Source organism: Trematomus bernacchii, unplaced genomic scaffold (genome assembly GCF_902827165.1).
Source record: "Trematomus bernacchii unplaced genomic scaffold, fTreBer1.1, whole genome shotgun sequence".
Lineage (NCBI taxonomy): Eukaryota > Metazoa > Chordata > Actinopteri > Perciformes > Nototheniidae > Trematomus > Trematomus bernacchii.
In genome coordinates, this window is record NW_022987803.1 from 13554090 (window position 1) to 13569137 (window position 15048).

Below are 15048 nucleotides of genomic sequence, written 5' to 3' on the forward strand. Positions count from 1 at the left end.
TAAAAAAAGAATGTATGTCAAAATGTATGTCAAAGTTATTTAAAAAAATACATAGTATAGTTTGTAGAAAAAATCAGAAAACAAGACATTGCAAAGTATGTGTAAAAAAAGTCATATCATAGTTTGTTGAAATATAAAACAACCAAATATAATGTTTCGCAATATGAGAAAATGTCCAAATAAAAAAAAAAACATCTTAGTAAAGCATGTTAAAAATGTCAGATAAAAGGTCATAGTTAGGAATAGAAGTCATGTCCAAACACCATCAGAAAAAACTTCAAAGTACAGTACAGAAGACAGAGTATTAGGACAGTAAACCCCCCCCACAAGATAACTGACCCTGACATATAAATAACTCTACATTTAAAAAATGTGCTCATTACATAAGCTACATTTTTAGAGAACCATTTGTTTTTCTGTAATACTGCCTGGTTCATATATCCACTGCTATATTCCAAAAAACAACGCTTCCATAAAAATACATCATGACAATTCTTCCAAACCTAAGACCTATTGGGGCAATGCAACCCTAAATCATCTCAGCCTTGGCTTCACTACACACATACACAATAACTACATACAGACTGAAATGAGGAGACAGAGAGAGGGATATTGGTTTTGAATCTCATATCCTGTTTTATTGTTCAAATATGGCAGGACAAGATGTACGACACAGTTCAACCAACACGCCCACACCATCAGACGTACACACGGACAAATGGGAGGACAAACAGAGGAGACGTTCACACGCACACAGCTGAGTCGCCATGATTGATAGAGACATTTCTCTGGGGAACCACTGATCAGTGAACTCGCTCACACACACACACACTCACCCAGAGACACACATACAAACAGATGAACAGACTTGTCATACAGACCAACAGGATTACTTGTGTGTTAAAGGGGATTTTAAGGAGATTAAGGATCCGGTGACAGAAACAAGATAAAAACAAAAACGTTTAAAATCCACCTTTAGAATTGACGTTTCAATGAGCCCACAGCAGGATGACGAGTAGATGAGCACATTTTACAGCTCCACCTGTTTGCACTCCAGGGAAATAAACCTCTTGTGGCTGAACATCTGAGCTGGCAAACTCCCTGTGTCTCGGATATCGATTTTTCTGAGAGTGGAAATGACAGGAATTGCGCTTCACGGTGGACGATTTCTTCCAATTAACTCAATAATCCAACTCTTTAGCCACAGTCTAACATCGACTTTGGCAAATCTCACAACAAAAAGAACGACCGTTACCTTAAAATGCTAGCTATGGGTCGTCACCTTAAGCACTTGCAGAAAAATGGGACTTGAGGCCCTCTTTAAACATCAGTGATTTGATTGAACAGCATGTATATATATTTAACTGTTCATTAAAAAGCGAAACAAAAAGACAATTAAAAGCATAATTTTGTGCTTTTTACACCTTTGAATGCAAACTGAATGCTCCATTTCTCATTTCAAAATCATACATCTTTTCACATAGTAATATTTCTCTAACGGTGACAGCATAGCATTATAAATAATAGTTAGAAAGCATAAAACAACATATTTAATGTAAGAGAGTTAACAAATCATTTTTCTAACAGTATCACAAGGAAACCCAGTTTAAATAAAAATCTGAAAATCCCTCCTTAACATTTCTCAATGGATTTCATGAGCTATGGGGTCAGATGGAGTGAGCAGAAAAGGCCAATTTAATTTTCAAGTTGAAGCAAAAATAAAAGGATGGAAGAAAGTGAAAAGAAGAGCCGGAGGGTTTTCAGCTGACAGCAGATTGTCTGAGTTAACCTCCCCGACATCAGCATCACAATCTTAATCGGTTGTAAATGTGTTCAGTCGAGTAAAAGCTCCTCGGATTAGAATACAAATGTCCAATAAAGCCTGAGCCTTCAACAGCCAGGCTTCAGACGCTTTTAGAAAGGATTAAATAATTGATTTATCACAAAGAAATCAACATTGTGTGTGAACAAAAAAGAATGACATGTATATATGGTCAGGCAGGTAGCGTGTGTTAGCTTGTAGCATTCTTTTCATTAAAGAAGCAGGTCATTAATGGAGGATAAATGCTTTCTTGTAGTGTCTTGTTGGAGTGTTATTTTCTCTTCTTCGTCCACTATACGCATCTCCATCAGCCTGCTGTAAAGTAAGTTATATTAGTGAAGGTAAATAAATGTGATGAAGGTATACCAGTCTGTCTGCTCCCACAGCGGTGGCGTTTTAAAAAGAGCGTATCACTTTGTTTAGGAAATCTGAATTCAGAGCTTATGACTGATCTTTAGTTGATGATTGTCTCAGTGCTACCCTGGCAGGAAACACTATAACAATAATATATAATACTTAAAGCGTAGCCGGGGGCCAGATACATTTCTCTAAACAACTTAGAAGACAACAATGCAGTGTGGCATGCGCAGACAGACATGTTGTGTATAAAGTAAATGCTGGAAGTTTACATTTTTCAGCAGTTGAAAGTGCTTTTAACCGAGAATCGCTACAAAATACAACAAAAACTTGGTCCAACATCTCAAAGTTTGAAGAATCCTGTCACAGCGAAGTCAAACCAACTCTTTTTTTGACATTTCCCCTCGAGCCACAAAGATGAACAAGTAACCTTTTGACAATGAAGACAGCATAAAAAGCAAAATGGAGGAGAAATATGTTTTTTTTCATTGGAAAATTATGGATATTGAGTACCATTTTAAGTGCAGGTGTTTACAAAACATGATTATTCTGAACGGGCAGTTTTGTGAGTGGCAGGTTCAAAGTGAACCTTGCATGTGAGTCTCTACAGGAGTGCTTTTGTGACGTTCAAACGCAGACCCAAAGCGTAGTGAGGATCGTGGGTCGAGGCCCCTGCTGTTTGATGTAGTGAGTTAATAACGCCTGTTTGGACGGTCACTTAGCACTGAACACAAGCTACATTATCTATTTAACCAGCCAGGTCAGTTGGGCGGGTAGCTAGCATGCCTGGCTAGCCGTTGTGGTGGGCTAGCTGGGGTAGCTCGTCAGCTAGTTGGTGTGTTCAGGCTTTGTGCCCAGGGCTCACTGACTCTTCTCCTGTTGAGCCCGGGCCTGGCTGATGTTGTCCGGGCAGTTACTCAGTCTCTGTACCTCAGTCCAATGATGTCACTTCCTGTAGTCAGTGGTGGAGTTAGCTGTAGTGTCCGTCTTTGTTTCGTCAGTGTTTCCAGGGGGCTGCGGTGCCGTGGCATTCGGCCCTCCCCCATTTTGAAGTGTTTCTTGTTTGTACTGTAGCAAGGCGCGATTGACAGCATCCTCGACCAATCGCCGGCTCACCCTCAGTAGCTCTGCCTCATCTGGCTCAGACCGGCGACGCCCACCTGAGATAAACAGGCACAGAATAACAATATTAACACAACATTCACAAAAGCATATAATCAAATCGAGTCGTGTTTCTGGCCAACTGATAGGGTTTGCCCCTGGAGAAGTACTCTGGGATATGGTTGATACATTTGTCTACCTAAGTTCTGAACGAAGCTCTATTTGATTAAAGGTCACCTATTATGCAAAATCCACTTTTTCATGTCTTTTATACATCAACATGTGTCCCCTCTGTGTAAAGAGATTCTGAAAGTTTCAGGAAAAAAGATTCGCTCACTTTTTGTCCCGATCCATTTATATAACAACCTGTCTGAAAATGAGCTGATCAGATTTTGGCCACTTTGTGATGTCATAACGATTTTTTGGCTTTTGTAACCATTAGCCAATCACCAACCAAGGTAACCCCCCCCCCCCCTTATCACCTGAATCTGCTCCTAGAGCACTATAGAGAACCGCAGTGACGCGTCCTAAAACCCGGAAGTAAGTTAGCATTTTTACCACGTCCGGTTCCTTCGACAAAAAGCAATGCAATTTCTCTATAGGATTTTGGAAAATAGCTCGAAATAAGGTCTGTGTTTGACACAAATTGAAGAGACAGATCACGTTTTGTTCTACAACATTAAATACATCAGCAGTGACCCCGCTGGTGATTTTTGAATTGTTTACGTGTCTGAAAAACGATGGTTGTTAACATGTGGCTGAATAGGACTACAGAAGTTGTCCAGGCCGTTTTACGTCATTAAGGCCCTGACACACCAGGCAGTCACCAGAGAACTCGCCGACGCCGACTGTTGCGTCGCCGTGTTCTCCTGCGTCTTGGCCATGTGTCACACTGGAACACACCGCAAAGACTTCAGCCTTACCAGCAGGCGGCGGTAGTGTGTATTCGTTATTCAAAATAGGCAACAACCGGAAGACAGAGAAGAAGAACAGACCGCGTGATATAAACAAACAACAAATAGCGTGTGCGTTCCATTTTCACTCTCGTCCATCGAAAACATGTTTCGTGCGGTACTGGAGCTATCAGCCATTGGAGTGTTGCTTGTGGAAGACATTCTCAAGCAACAGTCCCTCAAGAGCTTATATATACAGTCTATGCTCAAGAGGCGGAAGCGAAGAATTAGGAGAAACCGCACTAAATGGGTGAAATCATGGATACTACAGCGATAAGCTCATGGGGCTTTCCCGAACCTGTGTCGAGAGCTGGAGTTAAATGAAATGCCAGATTTCAGATATTTTCCTCAAGCTTTGGTAAAGTGTATTCTTTGAATGCAGATTTGGGTTCTGCCCGCTCTGTATTAATGTCATGTGGATTTTCCTGTCATGTTGACAGGCTATCATCATGTAGGCGTTGATAAAAGCTCATTCTAATGTTGTGTTATGTGTGTATGAAGGTACGAAATAAAGTTTTGCATTGCCTATCCTGCTATTTGTGTTTATTCTTTTAATCACACAGCGATAAGAAACAATAACAATGTGCCTACATAACTGTCAGTTGCAGCCCTAGCATTAGTGTTGGTTATAGTAACAGCTACAACATTACAATACTTCTAGGCAGATTGAGGAGGATAATGGGAGAATTAACAGAGGGGCAGAAACATCCATCTGAATAATAATAATAACTTTATTTGTATAACACCTTTCATACAGGGGATTGCAGTTCAAAGTGCTTTACATCAGTAAGAAATAAGACATCAAATCAGTGTAAAACAAGCAGCAAGAGCAAAGCATAAAGTGGGATAAAATAATGCAGATATATTATATATATATATCCCAACAGGCCACCTTGTTTATGGTTTGATTCAGTTTTAGTAGAATATAACATACATGAATGATGAAATGAGCACATAAAGTGCAGACATACTATAAAATCACAGTCAATAGACCTGCATCTGATGATCGCAGTGTTCTGGCGGGTGTGTAGTTTATTGAGTCAGCAATGTAGTAATGTATGTAATGTAATAATGGCCACTTCTTGCTAAATTTCCATTTCCATGTGATGCTTTTATCCGAGGCGACTCACAATAGGTAAATGAACAGCAGTAGACAGTATCTCATTTACTTAGACACTGTACTTAAGGACAATGTTGAGGTACTTGAGACTAATCCTGCAACTTTATACTGACAAATAAACCGATGAGATGAAAAACCGGACTTGACCAAACAAATCACGGAGCTCTCAGCAGAGGACAGCCGGGGACGCTCCCGCCGATATCAGAGATGTCCCTGCTATGTGTGGGAGGTAAGAGAGGACATTTAAGGGCTATGTTTGATGTCTTTAAGTATCACCTGCTGGGGTTTAGCTGCTGTCCTGTGCCTTCTTAAATCGTTTGTTTACGTCCCTCACTTCCGTTTCGCTTCTCATTTGCTAGCTGAACAGCTGATCAGAGTGGGTTCTTGGTCCGACTGCCTGTTGCCGACGCATGGCCGATTCAACATGTTGAATCGGCCATGCGTCGGCCATGAAAGGCCAAATAAGGCGTGTCACGGCCGACGGTTCGGGACACACCAAATTGAGTTTGGGCGACAGGGCACACCGAACACGTAAAACACTCCCGCTAAGTTTGTTTGCTCTGTTCTGCTTGAAAGCAAGTACCTGCCTCCTGCAAACTGTTCAAACAAACGCTTCAACTTGTACCATTTAGAATCTGTATGTTTGAATATGGATCTTAAGTTGGCGTGACGTTGAAGCAGCGACCCTGCTGTAGTTCGTTTATAGCATAACGTTAGCATTTTGCTTCTGGCGACTAGATTTATGATTCGAAAATTATAAAAGTAGAGTAGACATGTGGATATTATCCGGCTGAACAAAACGTGATCCGTCTCTTAAATGTGTGTCAACCACAGACCTTATTTCGAGCTATTTTCCAAAATCCTATGGAGAAATAGCATTGTGTTTTTGACGAAGGAACCGGAAGGAGTTTACTTCCGGGTTTTAGGACGCGTCACTGCGGTTCTCTATTGTGTTCTTTTTTAACCAAATATCTTGCAAAGGGGCGTGAGGAGTGGCTCCTTATTTTCATCAAAAGTAAAAGACAGAGAATCAGCACTTTTGAAACAGGGCTGAAACAGAGGGGTTTATGGGATGCTGCAATGATCTGTTTGGTATTTGGAGCCAAACACTTCTGAGACATGTTTTGTATAAAACTGAGACCTAATAATATATTGATGAAAAACAGTATAATAGGGGACCTTTAATACATTTTTACAGGTTTTTTGGGTTAAGAGCCATATTGAATTAAGAAGTTGAACCAAAAATACATCTTTGTAGTACTACCGTGTTAGAAGACACTGCAAATATTGAAGTCAAAGCACGTTTAAACCAGCCTTGAGCATCATGTGCTACTTGCTGAAAAAGGGATTTTGAGTGCCTCCTCAATAGCACAGTAATCCATACAAAAAATAATATTAACGTAGATTTCCTGCTGCGTTTATGCCAATAGCTGGAGGCTAGTTTCACTCATGTGACAGGAATGAGATGTTAAAAAGGGTTAGTTATAAAGTAATAAAACTCCACAGAGTTGAATGTAACTGTGAGCCTCCCGTGGTGTTTAAGTGTTATTTCATTTGATACCAGGGCTGGTTTCATTCTTATTCCAGTATGTTTTAAACAAACAGTAGAAAGCTATTAATCTGACAATGATAAATGAGTTTATTCTCACTGATCCCAGCAACAATAGATTGAATCTGACACAAGATGTCACAGCTAGAGTTGATAATAACAGTTGAGGTAAACAACAATCTCCCAGCTCTTGTATTCATGCATTTGAAATGTAATGAACCTCTTGGAGTTATTGAAAGCTATTTAACACACAGTTGGTTTTGTTTTCGCCACAGACACAATAGCAGAAAAAAGACAGTGAGATAGATGGAGTCCATCTCAGCCAGTAGGAAAAAGACATAGGAAAAAAGATGAGCAGAAAGTCAATAGTTCATGTAGGAAGACAGTTAAGGCAAGATGGACAGCCTGCACTGAGCCAGTCAGAATAATAATGAAGAATCACTCAGCCATACTGTCTACCACGACGCACGGTTGAAAAATAATAATATGACCTTCTCAACATTTTGATTACAGAGCAAAATCCTCAAGATTACCTTTTATACCAAAGTATCCCACTGGGCCCACGGGCTTGTTTACATTTCAAAGCAGTGCGGTGCTATAATATTCAGTGAGATAGTGAATGAGGAGGATAAGGGTTTGTAGAGGTCAGAATCATTTCCATAAAGTATTCTCTAGTCGTTTTCTTACCGACCCAGTGTAGAGTTTAACAACACGAGTCCTAAGGTGCTTTAAAACACAAGCTACTGTATCATCAATCTTTTGGCTCAACGTATATAAATAAAGTGCAGCTTAGCCTTGGTGATATCCATCTCTATTAGGGGTGTAACGGTTCACAAACATTTCGGTTCGGTACTTACCTCGGTTTTTAGATCACGGTTCGGTACGTTTTCGGTACAGCAGAAAAATGATCACAAAACATAAAATATTTTTGGGGGTTTTTAATAATTATTAAACGGTGAATATTCTCTCAAATAAATACAAAATATAATGAACTAAACATTAAGGTGCAGCATTTCGAAAATGAACTGTACTTGAACTGTACTGTACTATTCACATAAGCAGCTTGACATTTTCAGAAAAATTAACTTGCTTGCAGAAAGGGCAGATCTGCTGGCACTAACAATGTCTCCTGCTGTGGAGAACACCCTCTCGCTAGGGACAGAGGTAGCAGATACAGCCAGGTAGCGCTTTGCTAACATGGCAACATGAGGATATCTGGGCTCACATGTACCGAACCGAAGGGCCCATACCCAATATTTTGGTATACCGTTACACCCCTAATCTCTGTATACATGTTGGTGAATGTATTGTTCCTTCTAGCTAATCTGTAATTATTTTTGACAGTTATTGCAATTACGTTGTGATTCCAGATGTTGCATAATTGGTCTAATTTTCATCAAAAGTTATATTGATTTCATAACAGTGTGATTTCTTGCATGGCTCTGTACAAAACAGAGATTTGTTCTTGTTTCTGTAGAGTATAATATGTACCGAGACATGCCGGTAGCACAGCACAACCCTCATTCAGTGCTTTTATTCTAGGCTTTATACAGTATGTACTGTACTATTCAAGAAACTGTAAAACACTTCAGTTGTTGCATCAGCAGCATTGCTCTTCTTTTGGTGAAACTGCTAACAGCGTGAAAAAGAAACAAAGAAACAGGATTGGTCACTGAAGCTGGGACATGTACTCTTTCTTCCTCCAGATATGGTCACCATGTGCTTCATTACTTATCTTTCTGTTGAATGGATTAGAAGCTATCATAGCGTTCTGCTGTCATAAAGAACATCTCTCTCATGGTTTATTGAGCTGTTCTGAGAAGCCCTGCTGCTGTTGTACTGAAGCACTTTATTTGTTTGCCTGCGGCCTGCCCGTCAGTTTGAGTGACTCACACCTTTGACTGCTGTTCGATGAGGGACTGTTGCCCTCAGGAACGGAAGCAGAATGATTTGATTTTGAATCTGCCTTTGCCATTACATTTGCCTGCCATTTTTATTCAATTTGAGTCAACTAAAACCCGGGCTTCAGGCACCAATAGATTATTTCAGAGATATTCTAAATGATTGGTTACCTGGTGTTAACATATATCTGGATACATTATATGAATAATGACATCCAATGAGCTGCCTCCTTTATATACACCTAGTATTAATAAGTATATTTGTTATATTTATTCTGGAATTGGATGTCAACATTATTTCAGAGGATTGTGAATTTGCTAAACAAACATGGCGTCTCCATAATTAATAAAACGGAACCTATAAATCCTCTTTTCGCGAGGGAAGACTTGCTAGCGACTGCACATTTAGGCCAAACAGTGGTACTACACTAACGTTCTAGTCCTTGACATCATTTGGGCCCAAAAAGAAATGTTCCCATTGACTTACATTGGGAAATAGACGTCAGCATTTATATATATTTATCTTAGCTTAATAACTAGCAAGTACGAACACTTTTAGAGCCCTTTTTTATACATTAGGGTCTCAAAGTTGAGTATTGGGCTGAAAGCCGAATCCAGAGTTATTTTACCTCCATTTATTAGACTGAGCCGAGAGTGGGAGATCGGGTACGGGTAAATTCTGAATCTATAACTGGTATATTTTGAGCAACCCTCGTAGGAATGATTGAGGCCCCGCCTCCGACTCTGCATCCAGTTCTCTTTATACATCCATGCTTTAGCTGGCATAAAGAAGAGGTTACCTTTCGATATTGTGGGCAGATTTATGTCTCAGGAATGTTGTCACTTTGCAGATTGTATCTATTTGGCTGAGATTTGATCACAATGCCAGCTTGACTGCCTCCAGATGTGTGCGTGCAAGTACACCTGAATTGACATGTGCTTTTCGTTATCAAGATAAGGTATCCAGAAATAGATTGCATGCATCTTCATGGTTTTGCACGCACACCTCTCCCATTAAGGTCGGCATTTAAAAGAAATGTGCAGCTTATTATTTATGATTGCCTCCCGGTAGATGTAACCAACAGTTCTAATCGTCTGGTGATCACACAGAGACGATTTTCTTTCATGTAAGGAAGTCGATTTTGATGTTTCTTTAACTGCTAGCCAGTGGCTGGTAATTTGAAGATCCACTGCAGGAAAAAGCTGTGGTGTGTTGAGTCGGTTTGTTCTTTTTGTGTGAGAGCTATTGTGATACAGCATGTTACCTACAGTGAAAAACAAGCTCACTGTACTGAATGCAGGGTTTTCTTTCAAACAGTTCCACAGAACGATCTGTGGTTTTAACCTTTTGACATGTAACAAAGATTTTCTAGTGAGGTTGATTTGTCCAAACGAACGAATGGAAACTACCATAAGGATGAAAGCACAGCCATATGTGTACATGGTGAATTAAGCATATAAAGGTAGTAATGGCTTAAGATGTATACTCTATTTACACATAACTAGTGGTTGCATAAGCAAAGAAATGTCTGTAATCAAATATTTGTAACGCTGTTGCATTAAAAATGTTTAGGGCTGTTGTCAGAAGCTTTTGGATATCATGTCTTATTAGAGTAGGGATAATGCGATACTGTATTGATCTCTGTAAGAAGAGCCTTACACGTGTCCCCTTAGAGACGTCCTGGTTCAAAGAGGCTAAACGCAGGCAGCAGAGATAATCAGGCCTTAATCACTTACCGTCCAGCCTTAAACAAATTGAAAAGACTGATTTTGATTGGTTCATTAACTGAATTTAAAATGAGGGAGTTTAAATGATTAGAAGTGAAAAACATGAATGCTGAAATATAAGATGCTGTTGAGACCATGTGATAGGATTTGGGTTGGTAAATCATTTTCCTGTGATTACATACGCTGATCATTTCAATTCATATCTTTGCAATTCATACAATCATGGTTGCTGGAAGTGATCACATCATTTGATTGTTTGATGATCTGAGCAATTACATGCTTCGACTTAGACACATGCTACGAGGAAGGACACATACTTGAGCGCTTGGCTTGGAGTGGGTTCAAATCTGCAACACAGAAACATCAAAAAAACATAAGAAATAAAGATATGTAGCTGTCTCGTGGATGTTCATACACTCAGGGAGATGTATAACCACAAAAACCTCTTTGTCTGTTAACACAAGGGGGACACTTCTTAGAATTAGACAGCAGTGGTTTTTTTAAGATTAGGTTTGGACCCCTGGGCTTCACGAGGACCAAAATAAATGCACACTTTTCAGAAGACATATTGTTAGTGTTACTAACAATTACTGCCAAAAGCGGCAAGACTCTGCAGTGTATATATAGGCTGCAAGAGTGCACTTTTTTAGGGCTCGGTGCGAGGCAAGATCAGGAGATAAGTGAGAATAATTTATTACACTTTATATTGAAAAATATGTTCGTAAACTTTGTGAACTATAAGGTGCTATAACTTTTTTCCCAAAGGTGGAATAAATGCAAACACAAACAAAACATCTGAATATGTTTCAGATGAGGCAGCGCTTTACAAAACACATTTTGAGTTGGCGAAATAATGACATTTTGTCGTGTCTCTCCTAATTATATCATGCTGTCGTTATGAATACTGAGAAAAAGATAATTTGGCCTTACATAACCAGCATTCCCTGTGCTTTATCACAGGTTTGTGTCTGTATCGGTTAAAAGGGGTGTGTGTTTGTCTATCTGCATGAACAATCTTAGCTTGACGAAATGAAGGACTTTATGACGGCTGTAAAGCTGCCCTCTGTACCTGACACACACACACACACACACACACACACACACACACACACACACACACACACACACACACACACACACACACACACCACACACACACACACACACACACACACACCACACACACACACACACACACACACACACACACACACACACACACACACACACACACACACACACACACACACACACACACACACACACACACACACACACACACACACACACACACACACACACACACACACACCCACACACACACACACACACACACACACACACACACACACACACACACACACACACACCACACACACACACACACACACACACCAACACACATCACACACACACACACCACAGCACCAAGGCCAACAGGCACAAGGATATGTTTTTCACACAATTTGTCAAAGCCTTTGTCCTCGCTCTCACACTTCATCTATCTTCCTCCTTCCACTTCTATGGCTGCAGCACCAATCTCTTCTCTGCCTCTTTACTTAAAACCCTCTTTTCACCTTATTTGTCTGGCACTGTTGTCATGGTGACAGGATAAAAACACATGCGGTTGTCCTGACTTACTTTGGGCAGGTGACACTGTGCTCTTCTCGCATGTTTTTGACTTTTTATTCGACACTAACCCTTGGTGTCTCTTTCTTTGTCACCCCGCTCTGCCTCTTTCTTTCAAACTCATCTTTTCCACATTTCAAATTATGTTCTGAGATAACAAAAGGCACATTTTCAGTATCCATTACATTCATTAAGTCTTGACCTCTTTCAATGACAGACTAAACCTCTTAGCCCATATGCTGCAACCCAAGCCAATTAGTAGATTCTAGATAAACCTATTGTAGAGATAAGATTAGAGTAGGATACAACTGCTTTTTTACCAAAAGTAATAGCATGCTAGGTTGGGTTTTTCCTTAATCTCTTAAGTGTTTAACCATACTAGCATCATGGCTCTAAGTCTGTAGATTGGTCTAACACTTTGTTCCAGACTAAAATATCTCAACTAAAGCTGCAACCAATGGTCATTTCCCTCAATCCAACAACTATTTCCTCTACATTATTGATCTTTTAGGACTATAGAGAATATATTTAGCTGACAACAGCTCAAACTCCCTAAGTACAGCCTAAAGAGCTGATAGCATGGCTGTGGACTCTTTTCATAAGTATTGTAAACACATGCATTATAAATTGATTTATCCAATAGAGTTTTCCCACAGGATTATCCAATACAATAGTGGGTTGACTTTGAGTTTTGAACTTTGTGCTCTTGTTAACAATTCCTGGTTGATAATGTTGTGCTCTACAAACAATTTAGTCATAAACACGATGGTTGTATAGATACAAAAATCTAACCTACTGCCACTGTTCTCACTTCAATCCATCACCATACCATTTAGTGATGTACTGGCTGCAACTCAACACTTTTATATGTTCACCTCCTAAATGCTTATGATAACCTAGATGTGTACTTATTTTAATTTTATATTTTACGTGTGCTTCCTCTTTATTTAATATGTTGGTCTAATTTGTGGCTTTTATCTGCATTGTCTATTTGTTGTAACAATGTAATTGTCCCCACTGTGGGACAAAGATTTCTGATTATCAGCAAAGATCTCTCTCTCCTCTGTAAGCCATGTCGATTCTTCATTATCTTGCAAGCCATTTTTTCATTTATCTTATTTCCTGCTTTGAATCATGTGTCAAATTATAGTCAATGAGAAGGGTTCTGTGTTTCAAGACGGGTCAGGCGGATTGCCATTATCGTAAGGTATCACATTTAAAATGGACTATCTCCAATCATCCATTGTTAGCATTATTATTGTTAGCAGGTTAGCATGCTGACATTTAGCTCAAGTCATCAGAGCTGCTAGCATGGCTTTAAACCACTTTGTTCCGCTTAAGTCGCCTCTGTCTTGTTGTCTTGGTTTGAAAATCACTCAGATGAACGTTTGTCGGTGTTCAGATGCCATGGGATTACTGTCTGTCATCGAGCTGCGAGTCTGTACAACGTTAAGTGACAACTACTGTGCGTCTGCTTTGTTTTCATTTCAATCCCTGTGTCACCGCCCTGCTCTGCTTTACTTGGCTCTCTTCTCCTTGGCACTGCTCTGCTTTGATTTATGTTTCGCTTTGTAAGAACCTTTTAACAATATTACTTCTTCAAAGTCCCCGACGCTCTTATTTATCTTGTTCCTCCTCCAGATAACTAATAGAGTCCACTTCCTGGTTGGATCAGAGCTGACATTCTGCTGAAGTCTGCCAGCCACTTTCAATACTTTCCATGATGGAGGGAGCACTTTGTTATGCTCAGTTCAAGCTGAGGTAGCTCTCTGTCGATGCTCCCCGTACGCAAGCACTTCACATTTACATCCAGTATTGAAAGGAGTCATAATAATCCCTAAATCAAATTCACTGGAAACAGCAGCCTAAATGATTATGTTTACATCAAGCCACTGTGACAAATGTCCTCGTACGTTGAGTGAACTGATTTCCTGAGAGCTAAAGCAGCGGTTTAGAAAGAAAATACATTCAGCATATCTGGAAAGAGGACGAGGATAAGGAATAAGAAAGAAATGGGCATGCGAAGAGGAGGAGAGTCGTAGAAAAGGGGGGCAACAAGGAGGAGAAGGAATACAGTACAGAATGTCATAGAAGGAAGAGGGGAAGGAAATATTTGTGCAACATGAATACTTCTTCATTGGAGGTTGGAGCATTTGAGGACAGAGAGGGAGGAATGAGGAAGAGCAGATGTTGGACAAAAGGCGAGGACAGTGGGGGGGGGGGTAGAGGCTGTGGCGCTGGAGGGGTTTCCTGAGGAAATGCCAGGACCTCTCAGACACGAGATAGGGAATAAAGCTGAGTTCAACTTATTCATATTCACAGTGTATTGTTTGTCTTTGGATCATTATGAATACACATAGCATTACCAAACCTAATGGAGGACCAAACATTACCATCACTGAACAGCAGGTATATGTATCTCAGAAATGTAGACGCGATTTAATGCTAGACAACATCAGAATATTGATGTGCTTTGAAGTAATAGAGATAATAATCCAATTAATTAAACGTTCAGCTAGAGTTGGACGGATCAATAACCCCGGGCTGTGATCCTTCCACTGGAGAGCGGCTGATAGAAGCCAAGGAGTAAAACTCGACTTTTTACAACATTCCCCCAAAAAGTTTCCTAATGAGCCTACATCTTTGAGGACAATGATAACACGTCTGACTATTGCTACTCTGTGCCAGAACAATGGGATACAGGGTGACGGTGCACACATTGTTCCTCTCCACTTGCTCCCTGATCGACAATGTCACGGCCCATACATTCCTCGATTGATACGGGGAAGCTCTATTTTCATCCTCCTCGTATCACTTTTAAGGCCTAAGAGGGTGAAAGTGTGCCTTCATATAATAATGATGAAAATTAAGTAAAAAGGAGTAAAAGG

General features: G+C 40.1%; 1 protein-coding gene across 4 annotated transcripts in view; it reads right to left on the minus strand.

Moving 5' to 3' along the window:
• Positions 1–612: 612 nt before the first annotated feature.
• The window catches only part of LOC117498433 (A-kinase anchor protein 7), a 50988-nt gene continuing 36552 nt past the window's right edge, over positions 613–15048 (minus strand). For 3 of the 4 annotated variants that reach the window (XM_034150531.1, XM_034150530.1, XM_034150529.1), the window contains exons 10-11: positions 10849–10878; positions 613–3339 (exon numbers count right to left, since the gene is read on the minus strand). In XM_034150531.1, the coding sequence (XP_034006422.1) occupies positions 3125–3339; positions 10849–10878 (245 nt within the window). In that variant the 3' untranslated portion in view covers positions 613–3124. The remainder of the gene's footprint in view (positions 3340–10848; positions 10879–15048) is intronic. The other variant, XM_034150533.1, reaches the window with a different exon arrangement.